The sequence below is a fragment of the Sinohyriopsis cumingii genome, chromosome 8, assembly GCF_028554795.1.
Source record: "Sinohyriopsis cumingii isolate HCF-2022 chromosome 8, ASM2855479v2, whole genome shotgun sequence".
NCBI classification, from domain to species: Eukaryota; Metazoa; Mollusca; class Bivalvia; order Unionida; family Unionidae; genus Sinohyriopsis; species Sinohyriopsis cumingii.
Genome location: NC_142968.1, coordinates 43,630,012 through 43,657,841, shown reverse-complemented (window position 1 = coordinate 43,657,841; position 27,830 = coordinate 43,630,012). Strand labels below are relative to the sequence as shown.

Sequence of the window (27,830 nt, the reverse complement as noted above, 5' to 3'; positions counted from 1 at the left end):
ACTCGGGTTAGTCTCATGTGCAATTTAACATGCAAATTAGGTAGAACTCACATGAGCAAATAGATTCTAATAAGAAAATCACATGTGCAGGAATTGTTAACAAGAGCAATATCTTGCTCACGTGAGCAAGATCTGCTCACGTGAGTCACACCTTGCTCATGTGAGCCACACCTCACTCACGTGAGCCACACCTGCTCACGTGAGCCACACCTCGCTCATGTGAACAAGACCTGTTCACGTGAGCAAGATTTTGCTCACGTGAGCAGCATCTTGCTCACATGAGCAAAAACAACAAAAAACAACTATAGTATTTAGTTTTTATTGAATACAAGAATTAAACAGAGTAAGATCAATATTCAAATCTAGTAATCATAAGCATATAATTTGAGTTCGATTAGTGATCTTTTAATAAGGTAAGACAACTAGAGTATGTATGTATGTATGTATGTATGTATGTACCTGTTATATTAATACATCACATTTATTCTAAACACTTTAAGGTCATAATGAAAGATACTGCTGGAAATTTGCTTCACATGAAGACCATTCTTCACTGTTCCAGAAAATTCGAAGCAAACAAAATGTGTAATTGACATTCCTGCTTCTGAATTTCATTATTTGCCAGTCGGCAACAATAGTTTCACTTGGAGATTGTTCTCTTTGAATCAATGCACTTCCTGTTGACCACTGAACTCAAGTTAGCAGGCTCAGTTTTGAACTGTTGAAAAATGAAACCTGAAATGGAAATGAAAAAGTTGGTAGAAGTTTTTTTTTCTTCTGATCACAGCATTTGAGACATTATGTAAAGTTGATTTTTGAAGATTCGTTTTACAAGTTAAAGGCAAAATACATAATTGTAGTTTGGATTAGATGGCATTTTATCACACTGTGAAAATAGGAGCCAACTGTTTTCCCAAGGACATACTTATGCAGCCAACCCTGTCTGAAAATTCATCCTTTGGACTATGAGTCAAATAGCTCTACCAATAGAATTACCATAGTTCAGTAGCAAACATATAAGCTGCACTGTTGATGAGATACCTGCAAGTCATGTTGCATATTCCAAATTTGACTACTTCTGGATAAAGATGCCAATGTGTACCGGGTATTCTCCCATAGATAATAACCTGGGTAATAAAACGAACAATTGGGTACCCGTTAAAAAAAAAAGTGTTCACAGGGGCTCATATGGTTGCTTACAATTTACTTCTCATACGTGGTCTGTATAATAATACAATCCTTTCTCAAGTGACCTATTTAAGAATCAACGCTGATATTTCAAGCCTGACCATCCTAATTTCGTGCCTGTCCATGGTTCATGTGCCAATTTTCTCATGACTTAAAACACTCTTGTTTTCAGATCCTGTTGACATTATTTGGGTCAAATAAAATTAAGCACAATATGAATGTCTGGTTTAACTTGGCTACTGTAACATGCACTTCTTATATCACCATGTTAGGACAAAAAATGAATGAAATGGACAACTATACAGACTGAAATATAAAGATAAAAAAAGTTTGCTACTTAATAACAGTTTTGAAAAAATCAAATAAAAATTAATGCATTTGTAACTTCTTCATGAATTTTACATCAAACAGTTCCAAGAAAACAGACAGGGTCTTGAATGTGAAACCATTTGCCCTAGATTCATTCTATTATGATACTACACACATAGCAGTCCAGCTTAAACAGAAAATAAATGGCACCTGATATCATTTTTTAAAAAAGAAGAAAAAAAAACAAAAACAAAAATAACCTGGGATGTATCAATGCAACTGATGGATGTTATGTAACTGAAAATTGTTAGCGAAAAGAGATTTTGTTAAACTTAAAAACATGTTGCACTGGACCGTCGTTATGGGATGAACCATGGCAGGTTGAGGATAATACAACATTCAACATTTATGGACTTTATGACGATTCGCGAATTTACTGTAGACATGTACACTAGTCGAAATGACTGTTATGCACAAATAATTTATCAATTTCTTTTGTGTCTATTCTCATCCATACTACTAATCCACACGAGTTCAGCTGATTTGTGACAAAAATTATAACAGCGTATACATTTTTCATACAATTTTCTGTAATAATGGCATGTAATTTATACTCGTTGTGCTCAGATTATGATTTTTGCCACTTATATTAGTAATAATTATGCTTACAGCTCTTTTTGGGGTTGGAACATGTGTCCTACAACAAAGCAGTTCAGCTTCACATTTAATACAATTTCCTTTTGATTGTATACTCTGGTAACCAATCGTTAGGAATGATGGGTACACATTAGAAATTTCAAAAAAATTGACATCTCTACTTCTGGAACAGTCCTCTGGAAGATTTCTCCAAAACTTTTAGGATACATTTTTCCAAAATATGTACATTTGCAATATAAAAAGAAATTCACAATCTGGTTTCCAATTTTTATATTTAAAAAAAAAATGTATTGGGGGTCAAATTTTAGAGTCTGAAATGCATATGTTATCATGTGTATTACATCAAAAGATTTGAAGCGTCTTATACATACCCTTTACTGGAGTTGGAATTTCCTCTAGCATGGCAATGCAGTTTTGTCTGACTTCTTCCTGTTGCTGTCAATGTTTTGCACTTCTTTCAAATGATTGCTAACTTTGTTGTGTTCATTAAATTTTGTGACCTTCATGAAATTTAATCTGTAAAAAGATAAAAATTAGTATAATTGATCTTTTTTTTTATCTATGCAGAACAGAAAGATTGCACTGAAATGAGAAAACGATTTGGTTGGCAAAAGAGTCCTAGTCTATAAGTGTATATAAGCATTAAGAAAAGCTGTAAACCTTATCCAATTAAATCTCTATTTTAAATTTACCAATCAAAATATTTGACAGACAGGGCAAATGTCTTTTAGGAATAAAATCATGAATTAAGCTACTGCATTTGGTTCTCAATCGTGTATGCTTATCTTGATCCACCCAATCAGCAATAAAATAATACGAAGAACATTTATGTTTGTACAAATTGTTTCAATCGGTAACGCAAGTGCTCCTCACGGAGGCGCCCGCATTATTATTGGGGGTGGGGGTAAGAGCCAGACATGGTTGCATAGTTGAATTGTGGAAGGCTTAAATATTCGATGATAGTGTGGTGTAGATATCATTTTTAGAAACAGGAGGTTGAATTATTATCTTTAAGTAAAATCTGAAACAAACCCTTGGCTCAATTTTAAACGACCATGTGAATTTATGCTTATGCTTATAATGTCGATGATTCAGGCTATCCACTTTCATCATTCTATATGCGAAAATTGTAAAAAGAAATGAGTAAAAGTAACTTACCTCTTTCTCGGCAAAGAACCAGTCTTTCATAATCTTCCCTAACAGCACGTCGACGTCTTCTGTTTCGTACTGGACATTAACATCAGTACCGACGTGAACATCTTTAGATGTTGGTGTTGGTTTCTATATTTTAATAATGTCCACACTCTTGCTGTCAGAATGTTTTAAGAGCAAACATGTTGCAGGAGAATATTAAATAACTTTCTTCATAAACAGCGTGGCCCTTGCTAAGAGAACATGGCCCACGCGTAAATTTCTGTCTGTTCGGTTTAAAAAAGCTATTCTACATGTACACTGTAGGTCAACATCCAGCATCTGTTGAGTTTATCTGAGGCGCCATAAAGGGTAAATTATTAGTAAACATGTTGTTGTACGCATAGGGGCTTGTATCATTGATTACAATATAAAAGTCAGTCATACATTTAGTATAAAAATAATACTTTTATTATTTTATACTACTGTATGACTGACATTTTAAATTGTAAGCAATGATGCGAGCCCTTCTGGTTTTACACTCCTTTGTACACATGTACTCGGGTATTTCTTAATGTTATATTTTATATATCAAATAAATGCTATTTTATTATCTGATGTTTCATAAAAACTGAGCTATAAGTGAATTCATATCATTAATAAGTTAATTAATATAGACCAAGTTAATTTTGATGTTTTTACAGTAGCTTGTGCCGAACCATGCCCCATAGGACACTCTAATGGTTCTAACAAGCCGATTCTTCCACCGTGTACTCTGATAACCTGGGTCACAGAAAAGTTAACGGAAACGTCATTGATTTGTTTTGTGATTATTTCAATAGGAAATTTCTTTTATAAACTTTGAAATGACACGATCAGAACATTTAAAAGGCTGCAAATAAGCAAAATTTTCCATTGCCAAGAATATACACGTGTAAAACAGTGCGAAACAGCTACACAACCAAACATGACTGGATTAGGCAGTTTCTTACGGATTTATTAAATTTTATGTACAGTACATGTTTTTTTTTACTGATAATGTACATATGCATAGGAAATGGGGTTGGGGTGAAACCTCGATAATAATTTGTCTAATACGTAACCTGTTCGACTGTTCAGTTGGCGTTTGAATTTTGACGGACACTAGACAAAATGTTTAATATTACCACGCGTATTTCTTTGATGCCAGACATTCAACGTCAGTGGACAATGTTTTATTAAACACGTTAATATTATTAATCCTTTATGGTTTCTGCGTGGATTAAACATAGGCCATTTTATGGAATATGGGGAGGGGGGCATAAAGCATATGTACGCCGGGGGGGTGCGTAAAAAAAGTATGCATGCGTGGGGGGGGGTCAAGCTTTGCCAGATTTTTGCATACATACTAAATGGATGACCCCTAAGCCGAATTACACAATTCAGTAAGTATAAGATTGTATTGACTTTTTGTGCGAACGTTAGGCATGGAAGAAAACGACGTAGTTTATGTAATTCTCCAATTTTTCTGAAAAATGACTTGAGAGTTTATTAGGCCAAAAGGACTGTGCATCAGTGTCTATTTTTTTTCCAGATATGTGGCTATGTATTTGTTTTACAATTTTATAGTGGGGTTTTAGAAGTTTGTGAATAAAGGAGTTGCATCATATGTTTATGGAACATAAGATTCATTTTTGGGCAAAAGTTTTATTTCCTTTTTTTATTTGTAAACTGTGTATTTTGGGGAGAGAAACATTTAACCTTTTTACGGATTACTTTATTAAACATTAACCATGATCAGTATGCAAGTTATTAACTCTATTCTTTGACAGCTGTTAAAGTTTAATGGGTAGTCTGGTTATACGAGATCTGAATTCTGAATTGTTTCGTTTTATGAACAGTGAAATGAACTATAATATGTTCCAATACAAGGAGCCTGTTGGGTCAAAATAAGATTAAAACTCACTGTGAGAAAATAAGTTGAAGATGTTTTAAAATTTAAAAAATACAACAAAGCAACATGAACAAGTGCAAAATAGAAATGATGTCTATTTGACAATAATGGAGATGCTTGACATTCAACATTTACACAAAATATTTAAGTCCAAATTGCTCATGTGATAACTCACATGAGAAAATCGAACTTTGAATAAATTTGAAATAAGTGTTTAATCAGAATCAAAGTCCAAGTTTCTCACGTGATAACTCACGTGAGAAGTTAGAACTCTGCCTTATTTTCAAACATGGTTGTATGTAATGGAAAAGAATGTTTTCTAAGTTCTACTTTCTCATGTGAAAATTTAGATTCTCACGTGAGCAAAATCTGCTCACGTGAGAATCAGGTTAGTTTTTCCTTGGCTAACAAGATCTAACAAACTGCACACATGAGCCTGCAAAATCTACCCAATTTGCATACATTTCTAACAAGGTTCTCATGTGCAGCTTATGAGCAGCTCATGTGAACTGGTGAGATTTTTCTGTACGGGCTCCATTGAAATACAGCTCTGTCATGCTTATGGCACATCACTGATAAAGGAGAATGGAGTTAATCAAGACAGGAAGGCTTATCAATGTGGTGAGCATCCACAGCATCCAATCTGGCCAAATGACTGGGCTTGATGTGGATGGAATCCATTGCAACTCTTATAGCATCCCTGTGGAATCTCGGCAGAATGCTGATGAGGTTTATACCCATATATGCTTTCATTTTCAGCTACTCACTAAACGCCTCTCATGTCATTCTCATAAAACTCTATTTTTCTCAACTGCATACAGTGTAGGTTCTTTGACCAGGTATGGTCATTGTGAACTAAATCAGCTTGAATTTTCTTGTCTCCATACTTTTTGCTGCTATGAAAATATCCACCTACAATTTTCTTTAGTAAAATAATTGCTTGATAAGCCAGGTGTCTAGTCATGCTGCATCCTTGACCTTTGCTCCACCTCATGGACATGGCCTTCCCACGATAATAATGTGCCAAATCTTGATTCTGTCAAGCCATAACCCCATGGTACATTTTTATGATATTCTTAGGCTACTTTATGCAGTTAAATCTTTATCCCTTCATCAATTCTGGCTTCTTTGTGTCTGTGTCTTATGTGTTATCATCACCGTTCCCCTCTTTTCTGGCATCACTGGCTCAAACTAATTGTCCACTACCTTCTTGGTTAAAAAACTAAAATTCTTTACCAGCTACTAGCAGATCCAGAATGTTACAAGATCTGCTCATCAGCACCAAGCTGTCTACCCACCACAAGTTTTGTTCTTGATGTGGAACATGCTAAATACATACTTTGTTCCACCCCCTGTAAATTCTTTCTTTGATTTGTGGAATCTGACTGCCTTGCATTTCAATGGCCTGTATGACAAGTATCTTTATATACTGCCTCAAGGATAAATTTACGTGAGCTCTAAGCAGGGCTGTTTACTCTTGATACATATTACGTATATATCAGGATGGTCAAGAAAACTCTCTCACTCTAAATTTATTTTTAAAAGATAATATTATCTAAGATTTTAAAATATCTTGTTTTTTTTTAAACATGACTGTGTCAGGGGTTTTAGGAGTAAAAAGTGATTATTTTTTTTTAGTGTGACATGTTATGACAGGTGTGTTTTGGAAAAGATAGGAATTGTTTAGTGAGCAGATAAGTACATGAAATATAATAGATATTTAAAAAATTATCACTTACATAATAGTATAGGCAAAGTATTGACTTTCAGAAAGCTGGAGTTAAAGCAACAAAAACTTCCAGCGGGCCCCAAGTGGCCAAGTGGTCTAAAGTGCTCTCCATTACGGATCACTGCCATCTCACCTCTGTCTGCGTGGGTTCAAGTCTAGGATTCGGCTAATGTGGATATGTGAGAAAGCTTGCCAGTAGCTTCTCGTGGGTTGGTGGTTCTTCCTGGGCTTTTCCTGGATTCTTCCTCCACCATTAATACTGGCTGCCATGCATAGCCTATCGTGTGCTGAAAAATGGTGTTAAACCCCACAACAACAACAACAAAAACTTCCAAATTTTTTACAAATGCACACATTCCTCTCAAAATCTCTTTGAAATATCTCTTCAAACATTACATGTTTTTGATTATTGATCCCACATTCATTTTCCAGGCAAGTATATTCCTCTTACATGGACCAGACTTCAGACTACAGCTGTAGCAGGGGGAACCACCATTATGCTGACTCATCCTGTGGAATGGAATGTGGGAGATGAAATTGTGATAGCTTCCACTGGTGGGTTCCGGAGCCAAAATGAGACTGAGAAACACATAATTTCTGCAATATCAGCTGACAAGCAGAACATAACTTTGGAGTCACCACTAAAATTTAGACATCTCGGTGTAATAGAGACATTTAATGGAACACAGGTGGAGTTCAGAGCAGAGGTTGGTTTGTTAACACACAGTGTGGTTGTGCGTGGCAACTCTGACCCAGCTTGGAATGACAAAATAGAAGCATGTCCTGCAGGGTTTGATACAGGTCAGTGAATGACTACAGGCCTTGAAGAAACCTGCTTCCATTGTCAATATTTCTAGTATTTATTAGATGGTCTGTTTGTCAATGGATAAAAGTGGGGGAGCCATCTTTGCTCACATGGACATAAGTCTGTCTTCTTCTGCACTATTTAAAACTCAGATTCAGAATCCTTTCACACTGTGGAATATAATATGTAGATGAGAACAGTGTTTTAAAAAATGTAATTTATTGATTTTTTCCATATTTTGATCTGGCTTGGGTAAAAGGCATGCCTGTAAATACCCTTTCAGAATTTTAATTAATATGATTAGACAGTATATGTCCAGAAATCATTACAAACTGTTGGATATGTAAATTTATGCAGACATACTGATACAGAAGTTTGAATTTTCCTCAGAAACTTTAGTCTCAACATATTCCATGGTGATCATTTTCTCTCTTCATTTCAGGGGAATTTGCCATTCAGACTTGCTTCCAGGGTCGTTTTGGAGAGGAGATTGGCAGCAGTGGGTTTGGAGGTCACATTTTAATTCATGCACCTGAGAGGAACAAAAACCTTGCTATCGCCAGGATGGAGAATGTTGAGGTGACATTTGCTGGACAGGAATTCCGACTCGGCAGATACCCAATATACTTTCGTTTGAACGGTGACATGTCCAGCTCATACATACGTGGCTGTGGGATCCATCACACCTTCAATCGTGCTGTAAATTTACAAGGAGTCCAGAATACTCTTGTTGAGCAGACTGTAATTTACAACATCAATGGAGGAGCCTTCTTCTTAGAAGATGGTATAGAGACTGGAAATACATTCCAATACAACCTAGCTTTATTTGTACGCTCTAGTACCAGTCTGTTGAATGATGATATCACACCTGCCTCATTCTGGGTTACAAACCCCAATAATACAATTCAGCATAATGCTGTTGCTGGTGGTACACACTTTGGATATTGGTACCGAATGCATGAACACCCTGATGGACCATCCTTTGATCCCAATATTTGTCCACGCAATGTTCCACTTGGACGTTTTTACAACAACTCTGCTCACTCCTGTGGCTGGTATGGTCTGTGGATATACAAGGAATACTATCCCACTCTTGGTGGAGCTTGTACATGCAGTGCAGAACCACAACAAGTCACTTTTGATGCATTAACTTCGTGGAATAATGTGAAGGGTGCTGAAGTTGTCAGTGGAGGTGCATTGACTTTTAACAATTGTATATTTGTGAACAATGATAAGGCTGGTTATGAAGGGAAGATTGTCAACAATGTTCCACAGTATCCAGATGAAGGGGCTATGGTTAGTAACACTCTGATTGTAGGATCTACCACCCGTCTGGATTCATCTCAAGGTCCCTCAACTGGTATAGTTTTGCCATATGGTAATGGATTCTTGGTGAAGAATGTTCGCTTTGTCAACTACATTAATCCTGGTTTTCTGGCTCTGGCCTTCAGTCATATTTATGGCACATGCTCATGTGGGGGTTACAGCTACCACTTCAAGGGTATCCAGTTCATCAACACGCCCAAAAATGCTCAGTTTGAATCGGAACATAAATGCGAACTGATAGATGAAGACGGAACTCTGACAGGAACATCTGCTGGGAGCAGAATCATAGCAGGAACTGGCACCACCCTGCCAACTTCATTCTGCTCTCCAGAATTTGATAATTTAAGTGTAACATGTAATACTTCCATACACCTCCATCGGATGGTTATAAAGAACATCTACCCCATGCAAGGAAGGAAGATGCTTCTCAACAATAGCTATGGAGCAAGTGCCATTCCGGATAATTGTAATATGTGGGTTGGGACTGTGATTGATGGAGAGACATACAGAATGGCATTTGAGAATGCAGTGATCAGGAATATCAGTTTCTCAGCAGTTTTCTATCAGTTTGAGGTATACATTTTTGGTCTTTGTTACAGGGCTTAACATAAAGAGCTACTTTTCCATTTGGGTGATTGGAATAAATTGCATATGTTAAAAAATTACAATTCATTTTGATCAAACTAGAGGAACAGAAGTGCAACAATATTAAATTATTTTTCATTTGGATCATTCCAGACTCAAAATTTGAAGGTCTTCAAATCTAACTTCAGTAAATTATATGTGTAAAAGTTAACAACAGGTTCCTAGTTGAAAAGAAATCATTGATTTTTCATATAATACATTTCAGCTGCTAATTAATTACAATAATTCATTTAAATTAATTATACCATTTAAAATAAATGCATACTATGGTTAAAAATGTTTTGTGTTGCTGAGACACGTGTTACTATTTCGGTGATTATGCCGTCAGTCTTGCGTTAATGTTGAAATTCTGTAACAAAGTTTTGTGCAAGGTTTTTGGAAGTTGAACGTAGTAGGGGTAGATCATAGAGTAGGACTTGTCACAAGTGAAATATAGCATTCTGTAGGAACCATTGTTGAATTGTATTAGCAGTTGATAAATCAATAGGACTTTGATTAAAGTTTATATGTTTTCATGAACCTCTGACTAAAATTTTTGTCTTTTCTCAGCCCTCGGATTATGTTGTATTTGAGCTACAAATGGCCCAGTTTCCAGACAGATTAAGCATCGATGGTTCAAACTACATCCAACCAACAATTGGAGGTCTGATGCCTGCCAATGCAACTTCAGGAGAGTGGGAATGGGACAATGTCAACAATCTGGTTAGAATAGTTGGTAAATATCATGTGCCGTCAAACTTTAATATTAACTTGAAGTCAGGATGTCTCATTCACAAATCATATATTTTTACCTATTGTGTATAATACTAATGTATTTCTCTTTTTAATTTCCTACAGGCATTGTTACCTTCTGCAACATGATTACATACAAGAGATAATAGTTTTGTTCCAGGAATTGCTTAGTAGTTAGTATGCAGAACTCAGGACCAGAAATATGTGGTTTTGAATCCTACCGTTGGATCAGCCATGGTCAGATACTGTGAGGTGACCTTAACACATTAACCCCTGAGCCAAACAGCTAGCCAGTCCCCTGAAGCATACTTGCAGAGATCACCTAGAGCAGTGTTAGTCTTTCCAGTGCCTGTATCCAAGAGACTAGCTGACAGCAATTGGATTGCAGATTTTTATAGAGGGGGCTACTTGCAATAAAATTGTTATTATTTTATTTGTATTCGTTTAATTCAGCTGAAATTTGGCATGGCAGTTCTCAATAAACTTACATACATAATGGTATAAATTTCATGCTACATGCAGAAATAAAACTAATGCATGATGGTGAAAACAAATGATGTACTTGCCAATTTGCTTATCTTGCCATGAATAATCCATAAAATCCATTATGAATTCACAAAGAATTATTAACACCATCAACACATGAAATAATTATATTTTATGTACACAAAAATTCCACTTGTCGTCTCTTGTAAACTCAACATCCTGTGAATACTGTACACAAATGGGCATATTTTACTTGCTCTTTACTTACCTTTCTTCCTAAGAACTCTCACTGAAATTTTTAAAACTAATAAAACACTTAACAAACCTTGAACTATGAACACTCATGTTAACAACGTATATTTCCCAAACATTTATTTAACAATTATTCAAAAGAAAAAGAAGCTCCACGAAATCAAATGCATTTGCATCAGGGTCTAAATCCGTTGCTGGTCCTTTGTATAGCCTCTTGTCAATGTGTGTTTTATCATTTACGATCATCGTTCAGCTCTACTTTCATTTTCTTCTTCTTCTTCAACATTCTCATTTTCGTCACTACCGCTGTTATTTTCAGTAGCTTTTTCGATGTCACTATCAATCTCGTCTGATTAAAATCCAGAAAATTCTCCATCAGAATCCGTCAAGTAAAAGTCTGCTCCTAGAGGCTGATTCTCGTCAATTTGCATCAATTTAAAATCGAAATATTTTCACTAAATCAACTGATATCGAAGTGAAAAAAACATTCCTGCTGTTCAGCAATATGTGCTCTATCTATGTAAGCTAAAATTTGATTGGTTAAACTGCTGCATTAGTTGGAAATGGCTTTAAATCAACCAATGGTTTGCACTACCGCTGTTATTTTCAGTAGCTTTTTCGATGTCACTATCAATCTCGTCTGATTAAAATCCAGAAAATTCTCCATCAGAATCCGTCAAGTAAAAGTCTGCTCCTAGGGGCTGATTCTCGTCAATTTGCATCAATTTAAAATCGAAATATTTTCACTAAATCAACTGATATCGAAGTGAAAAAAACATTCCTGCTGTTCAGCAATATGTGCTCTATCTATGTAAGCTAAAATTTGATTGGTTAAACTGCCTGCATTAGTAGGAAATGGCTTTAAATCAACCAATGGTTTGCGCCGAGTTAACTCGGCGTGCGGGAGAAAGGCCTTGCTAAATACTGCCTCTTAAACTCGGCGCTCAGGAGACAAGCTATGCAGACTCAGCCACTTTAGCGAGGCTCGCGGGAGATCAGGGGTGTAAAGTACGACGAGTATACTCGTCACCAGGGGTTAATGTGTTAACACATTAACCCCTGAGCCAGACAGCTAGGCAGTCCCCTGAAGCATACTTGCAGAGATCACCTAGAGCAGTGTTAGTCTTTCCAGTGCCTGTATCCCTGAGACTAGCTGACAGCAATTGGATTGCAGATTTTTATAGAGGGGGCTACTTGCAATAAAATTGTTATTATTTTATTTGTATTCATTTAATTCAGCTGAAATTTGGCACGGCAGTTCTCAATAAACTTACATACATAATGGTATAAATTTCATGCTACATGCAGAAATAAAACTAATGCATGATGGTGAAAACAAATGATGTACTTGCCAACTTGCTTCTCTTGCTGTGAATAATCCATAAAATCCATTATGAATTCACAAAGAATTATTAACACCATCAACACATGAAATAATTATATTTTATGTACACAAAAATTCCACTTGTCGTCTCTTGTAAACTAAACATCCTGTGAATACTGTACACAAATGGGCATATTTTACTTGCTGTTTACTTACCTTTCTTCCTAAGAACTCTCACTGAAATTTTTAAAACTAATAAAACACTTAACAAACCTTGAACTATGAACACTCATGTTAACAACGTATATTTCCCAAACATTTATTTAACAATTATTCAAAAGAAAAAGAAGCTCCACGAAATCAAATGCATTTGCATCAGGGTCTAAATCCGTTGCTGGTCCTTTGTATAGCCTCTTGTCAATGTGTGTTTTATCATTTAAGATCATCGATCAGCTCTACTTTCAATTTCTTCTTCTTTTTCAACATTCTCATTTTCGTCACCATCCTGTTATTTTCAGTAGCTTTTTCGATGTCACTATTAATCTCGTCTGATTAAAATCCAGAAAATTATTCATCAGAATCCGTCAAGTAAAAGTCTGCTCCTAGAGGCTGATTCTCATCAATTTGCATAATTTAAAATCAAAATATTTTCACTAAATCAACTGATATCGAAGTGAAAAAACATTCCTGCTCTTCAGCAATGTGCGCCCTATCTATGTAAGCTAAAATTTGATTGGTTAAACTGCCTGCATTAGTAGGAAATGGCTTTAAATCAACCAATGGTTTGCGCCGAGTTAACTCGTCGTGCGGGAGAAAGGCCTTGCTAAATACTGCCTCTTAAACTCGGCGCTCAGGAGACAAGCTATGCAGACTCAGCCACTTTAGCGAGGCTCGCGGGAGATCAGGGGTGTAAAGTACGATGAGTATACTCGTCGTCAGGGGTTAATGTGTTAAGCAAATCACTTTACTCCAATTACATCGACATTAACTGAAATAATCTTCTTGACTGTGTTGCTGTGTTGCAAAAGACCAGATTGAACAAAGTCAAAGAGTCATTTCATAATTTAAAGGTTAGCTGTTGGTCTTAGCTTAAATGTTATAGAACAAAGAGGTTGACAGAGATCATGAGATTTCCAAAATTTGGTGCAAAGATTTTACTTCAAATTCAGAATTCTTATTAACCCAATTTTTAGCATGTGAATGAACAAACATGACAACTATTGAATAAATTTCCCTTTTCTTCATAATGTGCACATCATGCCATAACATCAGTCATTTCATAGTACAGTGGGACCCCGCTATAATTTGCATTATAACAGAGCGCGTTATAGCGGGGTCACACTGTATCTTGTTGCCTCTCATAATGAGCTAAGATTAGTATCAAAACTATGTTCTTTCTAACAATGGATACTATGATCATACCAGTGTTATATGCAGGACTCCACTTTAAAGAGGTACTTTACTGTAAGGGATCACTGTATATTATCAATAAGTATATTCTGAGATTAATGTTGGTGGTTTCCTTCAAATATGTTATCACATCATAATCCCTGCGGCATATGACAAACAAACTTGCAAACTGAGCCCTTCCAGGCTATTTTCTTAGCAATGAACAAGTTAAATGTCATCTCCCCAAATAGGAATGATCTCCCATGATAGTGAAATTGGCATTCAATCCTATCAGTTATTCATTAATTACTGACACTTGATCTTTAAGAGACCTTACAAAACTCTCTTCAGATGGTACTATCTTCCTGTTGGGAGTAATCCTGAGGAGTTTTCTTACATCTGGACTTGAATATATATTTCTTGCCCTGTTCCATAAGGCATGAAATTTCACATATTATTGCTGTAACTTCACTGGATTATATGAATCATGGGACCATTTTGGTTACCTACATTAGCGTATCAATTCTGTCTATCATTGTTTAATATTACATGCCAAAATGGTCATGCATGTAATTCTTATACATGTTTATGTTGGTCATAAGTGTTCTCTTAACATTAAGTTTATATCTATGCTTGAGTCATTTAACCTGTATAGGCTATCACTTTGCGCTCTGTTTGCTGGTGTCAGTGCAATGGGCAGGACTAAATGCTTTAAGCTGCTAAGGATTATCCTTGCTACCTGCTTGAAATGTATCAGGTCTCCTCTAAGCAGCAGCAGACTTCATCATCATAAGATTCCAGTTTATGACCATTATGATGATTTTCTTGTCTTGATGGCAGCTAAAGCTCTGGCCACAGGATCAAGATATCCCAGTTTCAGGATACCAGAGGTAACATGTCAGTATGCAATAAGCTCACAGAGTTTATGTTAGTAATTCCCTTGCAGATTTAGCAGCAGCAAATTTCGATTTTCATGGATGTGAGCATGGCAGACTGGGATGCCCACCTCCTGCCTTCATTTCAGGAAGTGTGACCCATTAGGAGTGTTTGTTGTCTATCAGTTGCCTGGAGATGAGGACTATGACAATGAATTTTAATCCTGGCAAACCGTCTGGAAAGAGCATTCTCATTCTTCTGCTTCCACTGTGGTAATTACATCAGAATACAAAGGGGAACCAATTGCCAAAACCTCTGTCTTGTGGCTTATGGCTTGGGGTTTCCTCAGGTGATGTCATCATCAACAAATGCACATCCAAGTATTCCAGTTATGGGCACACTTAAAGTCATACTAACTCATTGTCCTAACACTATTAACTAATTCAAACCAAATAGTCTTTTGATCCTACTCATAGGATTTGTTTGCAACACTGTTGATTAAAGCTACCAAGCATTGTCTCATCAATCCCAGGTTCAAAATGGTCTGGACATTTGATGCTCTATCCATGAATCAGAAGTCTATTCATATGTATTCTACTCGATCTCTCTGATCCGAAAGGTTTTGCTAAAGATAGGGAATCTGACTGCCATTTGGTCCTGATTGCTACCAAAAGTCATGGATAATGACCTATTAAGCATGGCAGGGGAAATTCCAATGAAAATTGTGGTCTTCCCTCTCCAGTGCAAGCAGCCACTGCTGCAGGTGTTCCATCTGAACCTAGAACTGTTGAACCTTTGTCTGGATTAAGATGAAACAGTCCTTTTGTTGCTTAAACCATGACTTTAAGCTTTCCTATTACTAAAAACTAGGTTGGAAGTGCTGGATTTGATAGGTAGTTGTCATATTTCTAAATTACTATGATCGACTAAGTAAGTATTATTGAAGAAACATTTTTTACTTAAGTAATTGGTATCACTGATTTTTATATTTAGTATGCCTATTGCAGTGAAAAGAACCAAGAGTGTGCAGAGGGAATGCAGCTTTTATGATTTAGACCAAGCTATCCTCAATTTCGTTGCCTTCAAGTGCTTCTATAAAAACTGTGTCCTACCAGACAGAAACCGCAGCAATGTCCCCCCTGTGGAAGCACGGATACCTGTGCATGTTCGCTGGTCTCAAGCCATTTGGGTTGAGGGACAGTTCAGTGATAATACAACCTACTATACCATTGGCAATGAATCCTTTTCAAATGTAGGCATGCCACCAGCTTATGCCTATGTTATCATCCCTGAAGGTAAGTTAGTATATTATTTTTAAATTACATTTTTTTAAAATTCACCACATCAGCACTTTTGTCATGGAGAGTAATTCATCACAAAGAATATAACACCGCTTTTGTGTTCATTTTTTTGATGTTTCAAAATTGTAAGAAATACATGCATTTATATTTCATTTAAGCACTTTTGGGTATTTGTGTCACTGTAATAACATCTATTTGTGTCACTGTAATAACATCCAACCCAGTTAACATGTTGCATATGAATATATAGTTAGAAACTGTCAGGTGTTCCTCTTAAGTCTCATTCAGCATACTTTGGAATGTTTTCAATTAAAAAAGGAGACACTAATTGATGATAATACAAAAAACAGATTTTTGATATAGAAGACCTTACATTTTTATTGGTAATAAGCTCATCAGAGCTTAAGATAGTTACCTGTTTAATATACATCCTGACATTATATAGAAACTTATCTTATTGTGTGATGTGCTTTTTGTTATCATGTTACAGATACATGGGTTGTTGTTGATGTAGAAGACCTGAAGTTTAGCACACTGGAAGTTAAAGGGTCAATGGAGCTGGATTACTTCCCAAATTCCAATGGAAGCTACTATGACTTCAAAATAGAAGCAACATACATAATCATTCAGGTAAAAGAATTTCTGGAGGCACTTTGTGTCTCAGTGGTGAACACAACCAGGACTCTTTCTGTCAGGATGATATGGAAGTCTGCTTTGGAGAAGAAACATAGTATTAAACTAATTAGTCACAGAGAACCTGCACAAGGGTTGTTACAAGTTTATAAGTCTAATTGTCACAGAGAACCTGCACAAGGGTTGTTACAAGTTTTTAAGTCTCAAACTTTTCATCTTCTATACTGTATATTTTGTAGAGATATATAATTTGTTGCTAACTAATTTTGGGGTTTTATATTCATCCATTTGTTGAGTTGCATTTGTTATTTGTTCAATGCTGGAATATTATTACTGCTCTTGGTTGTGATCAATTGGTCTCAGCAGTGAAGAGACTGAACATAATTTTCTCTTTAACAGAGATTAAATTTTCTCTCCCATGTGACATGTTCTCTAGCCTTACTTTTCTTATCTCTGTCTGTTTATCTCAGACCTGTTATCTCAGTTATGGTGTCTGCATGCTAGGAACTGCTTTGAAAAAGAAACCCTTGATGTCTTCTGCTGTGCTTGATGGAGTTGTTATAAAATCCAACAACAAGAGCAACAGATATATAATGAAAAGAAATTCACTCACAAAGCAACTTAAGGTCTCTCCGACTTTGATAACACCATACAAAACATTTTCACACACATGCACATACACACAGACACACACACAAACACACACACACACATGTTGAGTTATTTGATAGAGCTCCAGACACACAGGTAATACACATCCCTAGCCACACAAAACTAAACTCTCTCAAGTGCTGCTGCAAAGGCAGCAAAAAACAGAAATGTGTTATGTCAAAGGCAGCAAAAAAAGCAAATGTGTTATGTCAGACTGGTTTCTTCTAACTTTGTCAAACACCCACTGTCTGCTCCAGTTGAATCAATTAATAATGGGATTGCAAATGAGAACTCTTGACTACCAATCAGATTGGTTCATTCATCAGTCCACATGTTATTCCACAAAGATTTCCATGTCCCATATCATTGCACTAGTGATATAGCAACCCTTGCCATATTTCCAGGACAGAAAATATAAATTTCCAAGCAAGTCATGAATTAGAAATTTCCTGATGCCACTACACACTTCATTAGAACTGTTCCCTAAGTAGGCATATAGTACTTCACGGTACCATACCATTACCTACCATAGAACGTTTTGTGAATTAGAAGTGATGACAGTTAAAAACTTAACTCTATAAAATATATTAATTATTTATTGTCACTTTCTTATGACATCCATCGATTAAATGTGATAATTCAGTAATAACAAATGATTTTATGTTTCTTTTTTCTCATGCATAGAACTTGTGTACTTAGGGTCAGCAGGTCACCCCATGGGCTTGTGTTCATGTTGTGGAAAGAACCACATCTGCACATAACATAATCATTTGTGGAGTGACAAATTGTGGTAAAATATGGTACTCAATTTTAATGAGACTACATATAAAAATTATTATTTGATCACATAGTTGACATGTGTCACATTTGTATGTGGAAGATGACACAAAAGAAAGGGGATATTGAAAGGTGATTGTTGTTACAGGCACAGAAGATAAATTGGATAAGTGATTGAGTTATTTTTTTAATATGTTCCAAGAAATCAATACTTTGCAGCTCATTGAATGACACTAGCTTTTCGTGGGAGAGATGTTGAAATATGTGTATGGGTGATTGTACACAACTCTGTGATCTAAGATTTTAGAGAAAATTCACATTTTGTGTGGCATTTTGTAGCAAGGACAAGAACACAATGGAAACACTAGCTTCTGGTGGGAGACATGTTGAAATATGTGTACGGGTGATTGTACAAGTATACAACTCTGTGATCTAAGATTTTAGAAAAAATTCACATTTTTTGTGGCATTTTGTAGCAAGGACAAGAACACAATGGAAACACTAGCTTTTGGTGGGAGACATGTTGAAATATGTGTATTGGTGATTGTACAAGTATACAACTCTGTGATCAAAGATTTTAGAGAAAATTCACATTTTTTTGTGGCATTTTATAGCAAGGACAAGAACACAATGGAAACTTAACTTTAGGCTAAATAAAATTAGAGACTAGATAACAGAAGAATAAACAGTTCTGAGACAAAAAACTTTTGATGAGCACTTCAGCTCATGAACAATTCATTGTCTGGTAAGCTAATAGAAAATCTTAGGAAAAGAATGACAGTTAAATATGTCCTCATGAAAATAAAAATATTCAAGTGTCAGTAGGATCTATTATTTGCCAGAAGAACACCAATAGATGATGACTTGGTATTCGAATAAAAACACAAAATGTCAAACTAACCAAACATATCTATTTTTGTTTTGTTGTGCAAGAGATATCCAAATTGACTGATGTATGAATTCAACAATATCATGTTGGAAAGCAAATACACCATGGTGGCTGTGTTGAAATTCTTCTTATCACTGCTTGAAAATAGCATGAATTGCTGTTATATTTAAATTATATTTACATAGTATACTCCGAACAAGAAACAAATGTAATGCCAATACAAATTATTAACTCTGGTGTGTGCTGTCCTAGGAATTTCTCTAAGAAAAGTTGCAATTTGTATGTTCAGATTTGACCTATTATGAAACTTTAAAGAACAAAAACATTTTGGATTATTCCTTCATTTATATTTGAAATATTATTCCAGCAGTAAACAGCTAGTTCATACTATGTATATGGCAGGCAAATGCAACTTTTAAACAGTACTTCAGCCCTTTGACCTGTAAGGAATTAAAGTATAACAAACATATTGATCTATTGTTGTTAATGGAAATTGGTATGAGTTTTATTAGTAATTCTGTCATTGTTTAAAAATATGTCACTCTCATGACCATGAAAGAATTCATCCTTCGTAGTTCACTTAAGAATTAGGTAGATTTGTATCTTTTCTTACATCTGTTGATAAATTCTTTGTTACATTTATTTTAGATTGTAAAAGGTCATGTTTTTAAAGCATGGACAGGATCAAGCTGTTTCAGTCTCAGGATGCTTGTAACTGTCAGTGTAGCAGGACATTTGCTTAGAACTTTGACTTTAAAGTGACAGTAAAGAGATATGGGATAGTGAAGGAAAGAATGATATCTATTATTTAAATTCAGGGACTATAATGAACTTTGTCATGATGACATAATTATGGAAATAAAGGATGCTTTGTAAATGTTTGTACATTCTTTTATATCTCATTGATTTTATTTCAGTTTTATGATAATAATGTGTGTTTTTGGAAACTTTATGATACGACTCAAATCTAGTCAAAAAGTACTGGTGAGATCCATGTAATTGCACTGTCACCCTCCTTCCCTCTACTGTCAATGAATAATATTAAAAAATTCATTGATATATCCTTTAATATAGTTCTTGTCTTGTTTAGATTGGATAACACTTACATGTCCTCCTTTTCATCCAATTCAGGGTGGTTATTTTATTGGTGGATGGCAGGATCATCCTCTTCAAGGTTCAGCAGAAATAACACTTGTTGGTAATCTCTCAACCCCAGAGTTTCCAGCTGCCTATGGACCTTCTATTGGGAGTAAAGTCATAGGTGAACTACCTTTGTTACAAATAAAAGGGTTACTCTGACACATCACCATCTTTGCATTATATCAATGTTTTCTTAAAACATCACTCTGGGGATGAAATAAAAATGTTGAGACTCGGAATAGTTAGGTCTCCAAAACATGTAAATATGTCTCATTCAGCAGCATGCAAAATGTTTTATTAATAGAAGCTGTGTTTAAAACATTTTTTCTTCCCTGGCTTGTGACTTCAGGTAAAATTATGGGATTGCAATAAAAGAACAGTGAGATTCATTATAGCATCAGTCCATTGTAAATGAAAGTTGTTTAAGAGGTTATTGAAATGATTTGTTTTTAATGATCTAGATAATTTGTTTTTGCCTTCTTTACTTTATATGTATGGTTGGCGTGTCAAGAGATGATTTCATGTGTAGATCACATCATAAAGTTTAGAACATAAAAAATGAATATCTTGCATCATTTTTAGTTTTCATTTTCATTTACAGAAGATAACATGATCTGTATTGGTTATATATATATATATATATATATATATATATATATATATATATATATATATATATATATATATATATATATATATATACATACATATATATACATATATATACATATATATATATATAAAACCAAAAAATAAAACAAGCTAATCAGTCCAAACTTTTGGCATGATCAGATATGAAAACGAATGTTTTTGCAGGTGTATTTGGACATTTAGACCTTCATGGTAAGAATGTCAGCCACACCTGGACCAAGTTGAACGCCACAGCAAATGTGGGAGACACTCAGATCGAAGTACAGGATGCTGTAGACTGGAAAATAGGGGACAGCATTGTGATTGCCTCCACAAGCTATAATGCCTGGGAGACCGAAACATTCAATATCTCGGCAATATCATCCACAACAATCACCCTTTCTGGAGCGCTAAGTTACAAACATTTAGGTATGGATGTGTAATACAATAAGCCTTATTAATTCTTAAAGGATTGTAAAGCATTACAGAAATACCTCTTTTATAATTGTATGCAGAATGAAAGCAGTTCTGTCTAGCACTTTGTAATTCCAAGGTCCTGGGTACTAAATATTTGGTATCAACTGATTTGGATTTGATTGCATATACAAGTTCTTTCATCCATTTCCATAATCTTTGTGGGAGATATAAGGGTCACAGGCTGTCATGAAAGTACTGTAATTTTAAGGGGATAATATATATTCCTCAAGATATTGTTACTTTTGCTAGGTCATACTTATCAGAATTAAATTACTGTAGATCTGGGGAAATTAGGGCAAAGTCAATAGCTGGAGATACGGTTTTATTTTACCTGTTTTAATTTAGGCAGATTCAAGAATTCCCCCAAAAATATACAAGAGTATATAGTTGGAGAAAATTTTTAAGTTACAATTTTAATGAACCTTTTAAAGCCTGACACCACTTACACATGTTGCACATAATATATGGCCAGCCTTTTGTACTTTATAGCTTTCTCTGAAATACTGCCATCTGGAAAGATCATTGAAATGAGAGCAGAAGTTGGCCTGCTGACAAGGAATGTTAAAGTTATTGGGAAGAGATATGACAGTGTGGATGCCGAATCATTTGGAGCCAGGATTATTGTATCAAGCAGAAGTGAAGATGGAGATAACGGTTTTACTGGTAATTTTAGACTTTAACCACTCACTTGATATACCAGAATGCCTGTTTCAAAGGGTAGGTACCCGACTACCTGGGTACCTGTTCACAGATTTAATTACACTTTCATGAGCATATGCTGATGACTTAAACTGATTATAAATTCTTTCATAACTTTATAATTAAATTGCACGCTTTGTTGTTGTAGAGTTTAACGCCATTTTTCAGCACACGATAGGCTATACATGGCAGCCAGTAGTAATGGTGGTGGAAGAACCCGGGAAAACCCTGAAATAACCACTGACCCTCGAGAAGCTACTGTCAAGCTTTCTCACATATCCACATTGGCCGAATCCGAGGCTTGAACCTACGCAGACAGAGGTGAGATGGCAATGATTGTGCTGTATGCTATATATAGGCATCAAAAATATTTATAGACCTGAATGGCTACATGCTCTCAAATAATTTTGACAATACAGGTAGAATGATAATGGTCTTTAATTCCCTGGATCCACCTTTTCTCCTTTCCTAAAGCTAAGTGTAACCATTGCACATTTCAGTGTTTCTGGAAAACTACCACTCATTATACTTAAGTTTATGATATGCGTTAAAATGACTTTGTTATTACTGGTGCAGCAATGTTAAGAATAATTGGACCAATCCCATCCAGTCCAGAAGATATATTAGTATTCACCTTAATTAGCATATCAAAAACATCAGCTTAACTGGGTGGGTTCAGCTCCTTTAGAATGCTTCCACAATGTCATGGTACTTGGTACTCTTACTTTCATCAAGAAGGTTTGAACATAAAATGCAAGAGAGTATTACAAACTGGGGATGTCGCTTTGAGTTTAGAATTTGCAACCTCTTGTTAGGCAGCCAGGACACAGACAAATAATTGCCCTTTCAATGTAAATATTTTTTTAAAAAGGAACAAGAAAAATAAAACAATTGGGATGAGCGAGTTAAAAATAAAGTTAGAACATAAACAAAATACAAAATAAATAATACAAAATATTTGGGATGCCATCGCAAATTTTGAACTTATGACCTCTGGTTTGGCAGGTAGGGCACAAAGAAACAAAAGACAAATGATGGTGTTTCTTACTATTTGAAGAATCTTTTGACAAATAGGGAATAAACATTTATATTTTCAGTTGAATCTTAATTGTAGTATATATAAGTAGTCCTCACCTAGCCACAGGTTCCAAAATGAGTCGATTCCAAAATGTGCTGAACTTGCTGACTCTCAAAAGTTCTTTTGTCAAAGATTGTTTTGTCAGTGCTTTTGTCAAAGATTGTTTTGTCAATGCTTTTGTCAAAGATTGTTTTGCCAATGTTTTTGTCAAAGATTGATTTGTCAATGCTTTTGTCAAAGATTGTTTTGTCAATGCTTTTGGTGTGATTAGGTGGTAATTGTTCATAATTTAACTCGTGAGATTTCTTTATAAGGCAATTTTAGAAATAAAAGGCTCTTATCTCTAATAATTAGCCACCAAGAAAAAACACAATGTACTGCAACTGTAGCACATGTAAGTGTTGTTTATTGTCTTTTGTTTATGTAGTCATTTACAGGAGACATATATATATTTAATGTTTGGCAAATAATTCAGTGGATACAAATAATTGTTCTCAAATCACTCAGCAGTGAGTATAAATAAATCTTCACAAAATTTTTATCTATCATTCATGTAGTTGAAGATGATATTGTATCAAGGCAAAAAAAAGGATACAATTTATTTTAAGATCGGTCAAATTAAGATAACATGGTTATGTTCAGAGGTCAAAGTCCATTTTACCAAATATCTTTTTAAAAATCTAGCTCATTCCAAAACCTTAATCTATCTGTTCATGTATCTATATGTCTGTCTTTGCTGCTAACTTATAGATGCATTTAAACCCTTCCTTTTTCTACTCTACTTACCAAATCTGTATGTACTATTTAAATAAGTCTTGTTTTGATAACTAATTTCTAGCACATGGTTTAAATATATAAAACTAACTTAAGTAAAAAGAAGGAAAAGAAATCTAAATTTTTAAATAAAATAGGACATGATTTCACAAAGCATCGCAACTTAATTTTTAATTTTCATTGTGATAATATGCTGTCATAATTTGGGGCAAGCTCAAATCTGCCAATGACAATTTTGATTCCAAAGCGTTTATATGCTGTCCATTTTAGAATCTGTAAATATGTTTTACAAAACATTTTACCAAACAGAGAAATTTATTACTTTTAAATATGTTCTGTGAAATAAATTCAATGAAAAATGGATTTTTGTAAAATAAATTTAGTGAGGAATCCTAATTAATGTTGTTAGGTTATGTTTATTTTGTATAAGGCATCACTCTCTCTGCTTCTGTCTGTCTGTCTATAACACAGCAGTGTCTACATGAAAAAAAGATTTGTTGCCATCTTTGTAATGAACTTGGGCATAAGCAAAGGTTGTGTATAGACCAATAGATAGAAGGCAGTGATGTACAGGCCTATGTAACACATATCCAGCAACAAAATGTGTTAGAATATGTGTATACTTTTCAATGTAATAATTATAATTGTATAAAATGGTTTCAGGCACGATCTGATTTGTGTTCAAAGTGCAACTTGTTAATATGTAAACAAAAACTATGTGACACTGTTCAAGTTACTTCTCCCTCAAGTGTCTAATATGTCAATGTCTTCTTGTATGTATGTAAATCAGTCTCATAATGAACATTCTCATGTGTCCACTACATGTGGTCATGGTACAACAGATGGATCTTGCATGTTTTCTTCTTCATGTGTTTAAGTAAATAAGCAAGGTGATGAAATCTATCCCAAAAAAACAAAAAACAATACGTTGCATACTACTATATCTGAAAATCAATCCTCTGATCAAAATTGTCATGTCCTTGGCCTCCTCAAAAGAGTTATGCAAGTAATCAACCTCAATATTCAACACCTCCTCCCTAAACTGAAAGTGATTAAATTAATATTACAGCAAACTAGATCAGTCAATATTCTAGATCTATGTGAAACCTTTCTTTCTGAAGAAACTGATGATTTGGCTCACCAAATACAGCGATACAACTTTAAAAGAAAAGATAGGGAATCCATGGGGTGTTGGTGTTCTTCTCTATGTATACAGTTCCATTAGTAATAACAAACGTGTTGATCTAGAGACTGTTGGGGTACAGAGTATCTGGATCGAAGCGCCCAATCAAAGCCAATACTCTTATGTTCAGTTTACAGGCCACCTAGTTCCACAGCTGATTGGATTGATAGATCTGAGGTGCAAATTCAAAAAGAATTACTAGAGGAATATTTAGAAACTATCATATTTGGTGATTTTAACATTGACTACATGAAAAATCCACCATTAACATGGATACATAATTCTGAAACATACAACTTTACTGAATTAATTATCTGCAATATAGCTGATGTCAACACTGCCTTAGACAAATGGTATCGGATGTTCAGTGCAGTCTGAGACAAGCATGTCCCAATAAAAACAAGAAGGGTTAAACACGAAATCACACCCAAGTGGATTACCCTTGAGATGAATGAGACTTGGCACTTAAGCAACGTTTTCCACAAGAAAAAAAGACAAAAGTTATAGAAAGTGGAGGATTATACACTAATTGAATAGACAGCAAGGACCCTGATATGCCAAAACATGGTGTAATGTCAGATCTTGGTGTACACCATTTGCAGTTTGGTGCACATTAAATGTAGACTAATTAATATTATTAGGTATGCTAGTCCCACAGGCAGTGTTGCTTGTGTGAATCATGCCTTGACACTCACAAATTTGGTTGTCTTTTACATCGTCCCCACTGAAATAACCAAAGGAAGTATATTGTTTTACTGCTGTCAATACAGCTTTGTGTCCATAATTCTCTGTCTGTTTCGAAACAATGTAAAATGCTCTTTAACTTAGATTTTCAGGTCATTTCAGCAGTTTTTCAATTTTATATACTTTTTAACTTGATCGACTTAATTTTGTTGTTGGTTTCCTCCATACTATAGGTCACCATTAGACACCATCTGCACTGTCAAGTGCCTACATAAAGTTTTTAGAATTTTTACAAACATTCTCTACTACTTATTATAATAATAATGATAAATAAATATATTATCTGGATTTCACCATTTGATACAGGTCATGCTCGGCTGTCTAATGTGGAGTTTGTCAACACTGGCCAGGAAGGCTACCTTGAGTTGGATGATGCCCGATTCTCCATTACATATTCTGATACTGGCACAGTGTCCAGTATCAAGCCATCCTATGTGAAAGGGTGTACATTTCATGATGGTTTCAGTCCTGCAATAGGGCTTTTTGGAGCCAATGGGATGATCATAGAGAACAATGTCATACATCATACTGTGAAGCATGGTAAGTTTGTACCTGTGAATGATTTATATACCTTAAGCAAGTGTTTAAGTAACTACATTTTAAGGATTGGAATGAAAAACAACACTAACGCTGATAATTATGCGTAACTAGTTTTGCATTAACTTTATGCTTCTTCAAGCACAAAATGTTTTGAAAGAAAAAAATAATGTCTTTAATTTTAAAATAACAATTATGTCATTGAATTAATGTCATAAATGATATCCATCATCATAGCAATCTTATCTATATATATGACAGGATCGAAAAGATATACAAGTCTCTAATGAAACCTGAATCAGTAAAATAATAAAATAAGGACAAACAGTCATACACATAATTATAGTATTTGTGTAAGATATATATTCAACATATCATTTTTTTATTAAAAGTTTATACAGTTTTATACTATGGTTCAAATATCTAACTTGTGAATCCAATAACTTTCCTTTATCAGTCTATTCTAATCTCCATGCCCAATATCTGTTGGCGTGGAAGTAAAATTGAGCAGAGAGTGATTATTTGTATTAAAATGTATTGAAATATTAGAGGAGAACTGAGGATCTCTATAATTTTTTGTGAGAGCAATGATTATTCTTAGAAACTTGTTGAAATGTTTGTCCAACAGATTGTATGGTACATTGTTTACATGTCATCAAATAAATCACATCAGTTGATATGCAGTTATAATGTAGAGAAACTAATTATTTTGTACTGGAGCTACTAATATAAGTACTTTCTCTTATATTTCTACATTAAGAGCACCAGTGTCTATTTTATTTAGATGATGAAAAATATTTTTTATTATTTTCTGTCAATTTAGTTCTCAAAATCATTCTTGGAAATTCTTAGGTCTTCCATAAGCAAGAATTGTTGGGATTTTTGTAAACTGTTTTTACACTGGTTTTTGGGGGGATAAATTTAGGAGACTCAAATATATATTAATTATAAGGCCTATTAGGTAACGAAGGATTATGTCGTATTGTGAAAGGAATGATATTTTTCTCTATTGTACATTTTGGTGGGTTTAAAGCTTCATGTTCAGTAATATTATGGGCTTTGCTCAGCACAGAATCAATTAAATGTACACATTGATCCTTCAAGATAATTTATATTTTGGAAATATGTTTTTAATCATTTCAAATTTTGTAATTGACAATCATCTGAAATAATGCATTAGTATCATTTGGCCTGGCTATATGGTATACCGTTATACCATATACATATTTTACATTTTAAGTGGACTTTTGCCTAAATAATTTTTATTACAGATTGTGTAAAGTTTAAAATTTATGTATGAGAAAATTGTCTTTGATTCATTAAATTTATTTCAGAAGTAATTATGCAATTCTTTTGCCTCAGTTATGTAGAGGCTTTAGATATAGCTCTTTATGTTTCCTGGCATTTTCAATATTTTTTATTAGGAAGAACATGATATCTTCTTAAACATCACTTTCATATGAACATGTAATGTAGGTTTTCACAGGAGTAATATTCATCATCTTTAAATGACTTTCATAAATTTAAAAAAAATT

General features: G+C 34.7%; 1 protein-coding gene and 1 long non-coding RNA gene across 3 annotated transcripts in view; one reads left to right on the top strand and one right to left on the bottom strand.

The window, feature by feature from the left end:
- The window catches only part of LOC149793387 (fibrocystin-L-like), a 221,327-nt gene that overhangs the window by 154,658 nt on the left and 38,839 nt on the right, over positions 1-27,830 (top strand). For both annotated transcript variants that reach the window (XM_089967368.1, XM_089967369.1), the window contains exons 42-50: positions 7,380-7,748; positions 8,195-9,651; positions 10,273-10,438; positions 15,790-16,077; positions 16,574-16,713; positions 20,165-20,294; positions 20,990-21,232; positions 21,770-21,943; positions 26,065-26,298. In XM_089967368.1, coding sequence (XP_089823494.1) covers positions 7,380-7,748; positions 8,195-9,651; positions 10,273-10,438; positions 15,790-16,077; positions 16,574-16,713; positions 20,165-20,294; positions 20,990-21,232; positions 21,770-21,943; positions 26,065-26,298 — 3,201 coding nt within the window. The remainder of the gene's footprint in view (positions 1-7,379; positions 7,749-8,194; positions 9,652-10,272; positions 10,439-15,789; positions 16,078-16,573; positions 16,714-20,164; positions 20,295-20,989; positions 21,233-21,769; positions 21,944-26,064; positions 26,299-27,830) is intronic.
- On the bottom strand, positions 677-3,340 carry LOC149793388 (uncharacterized). The gene is made up of 3 exons (XR_016422555.1): positions 3,313-3,340; positions 2,526-2,670; positions 677-735 (listed from the first exon to the last, which is right to left on the bottom strand). It is a non-coding gene; the product is annotated as an uncharacterized LOC149793388 (long non-coding RNA).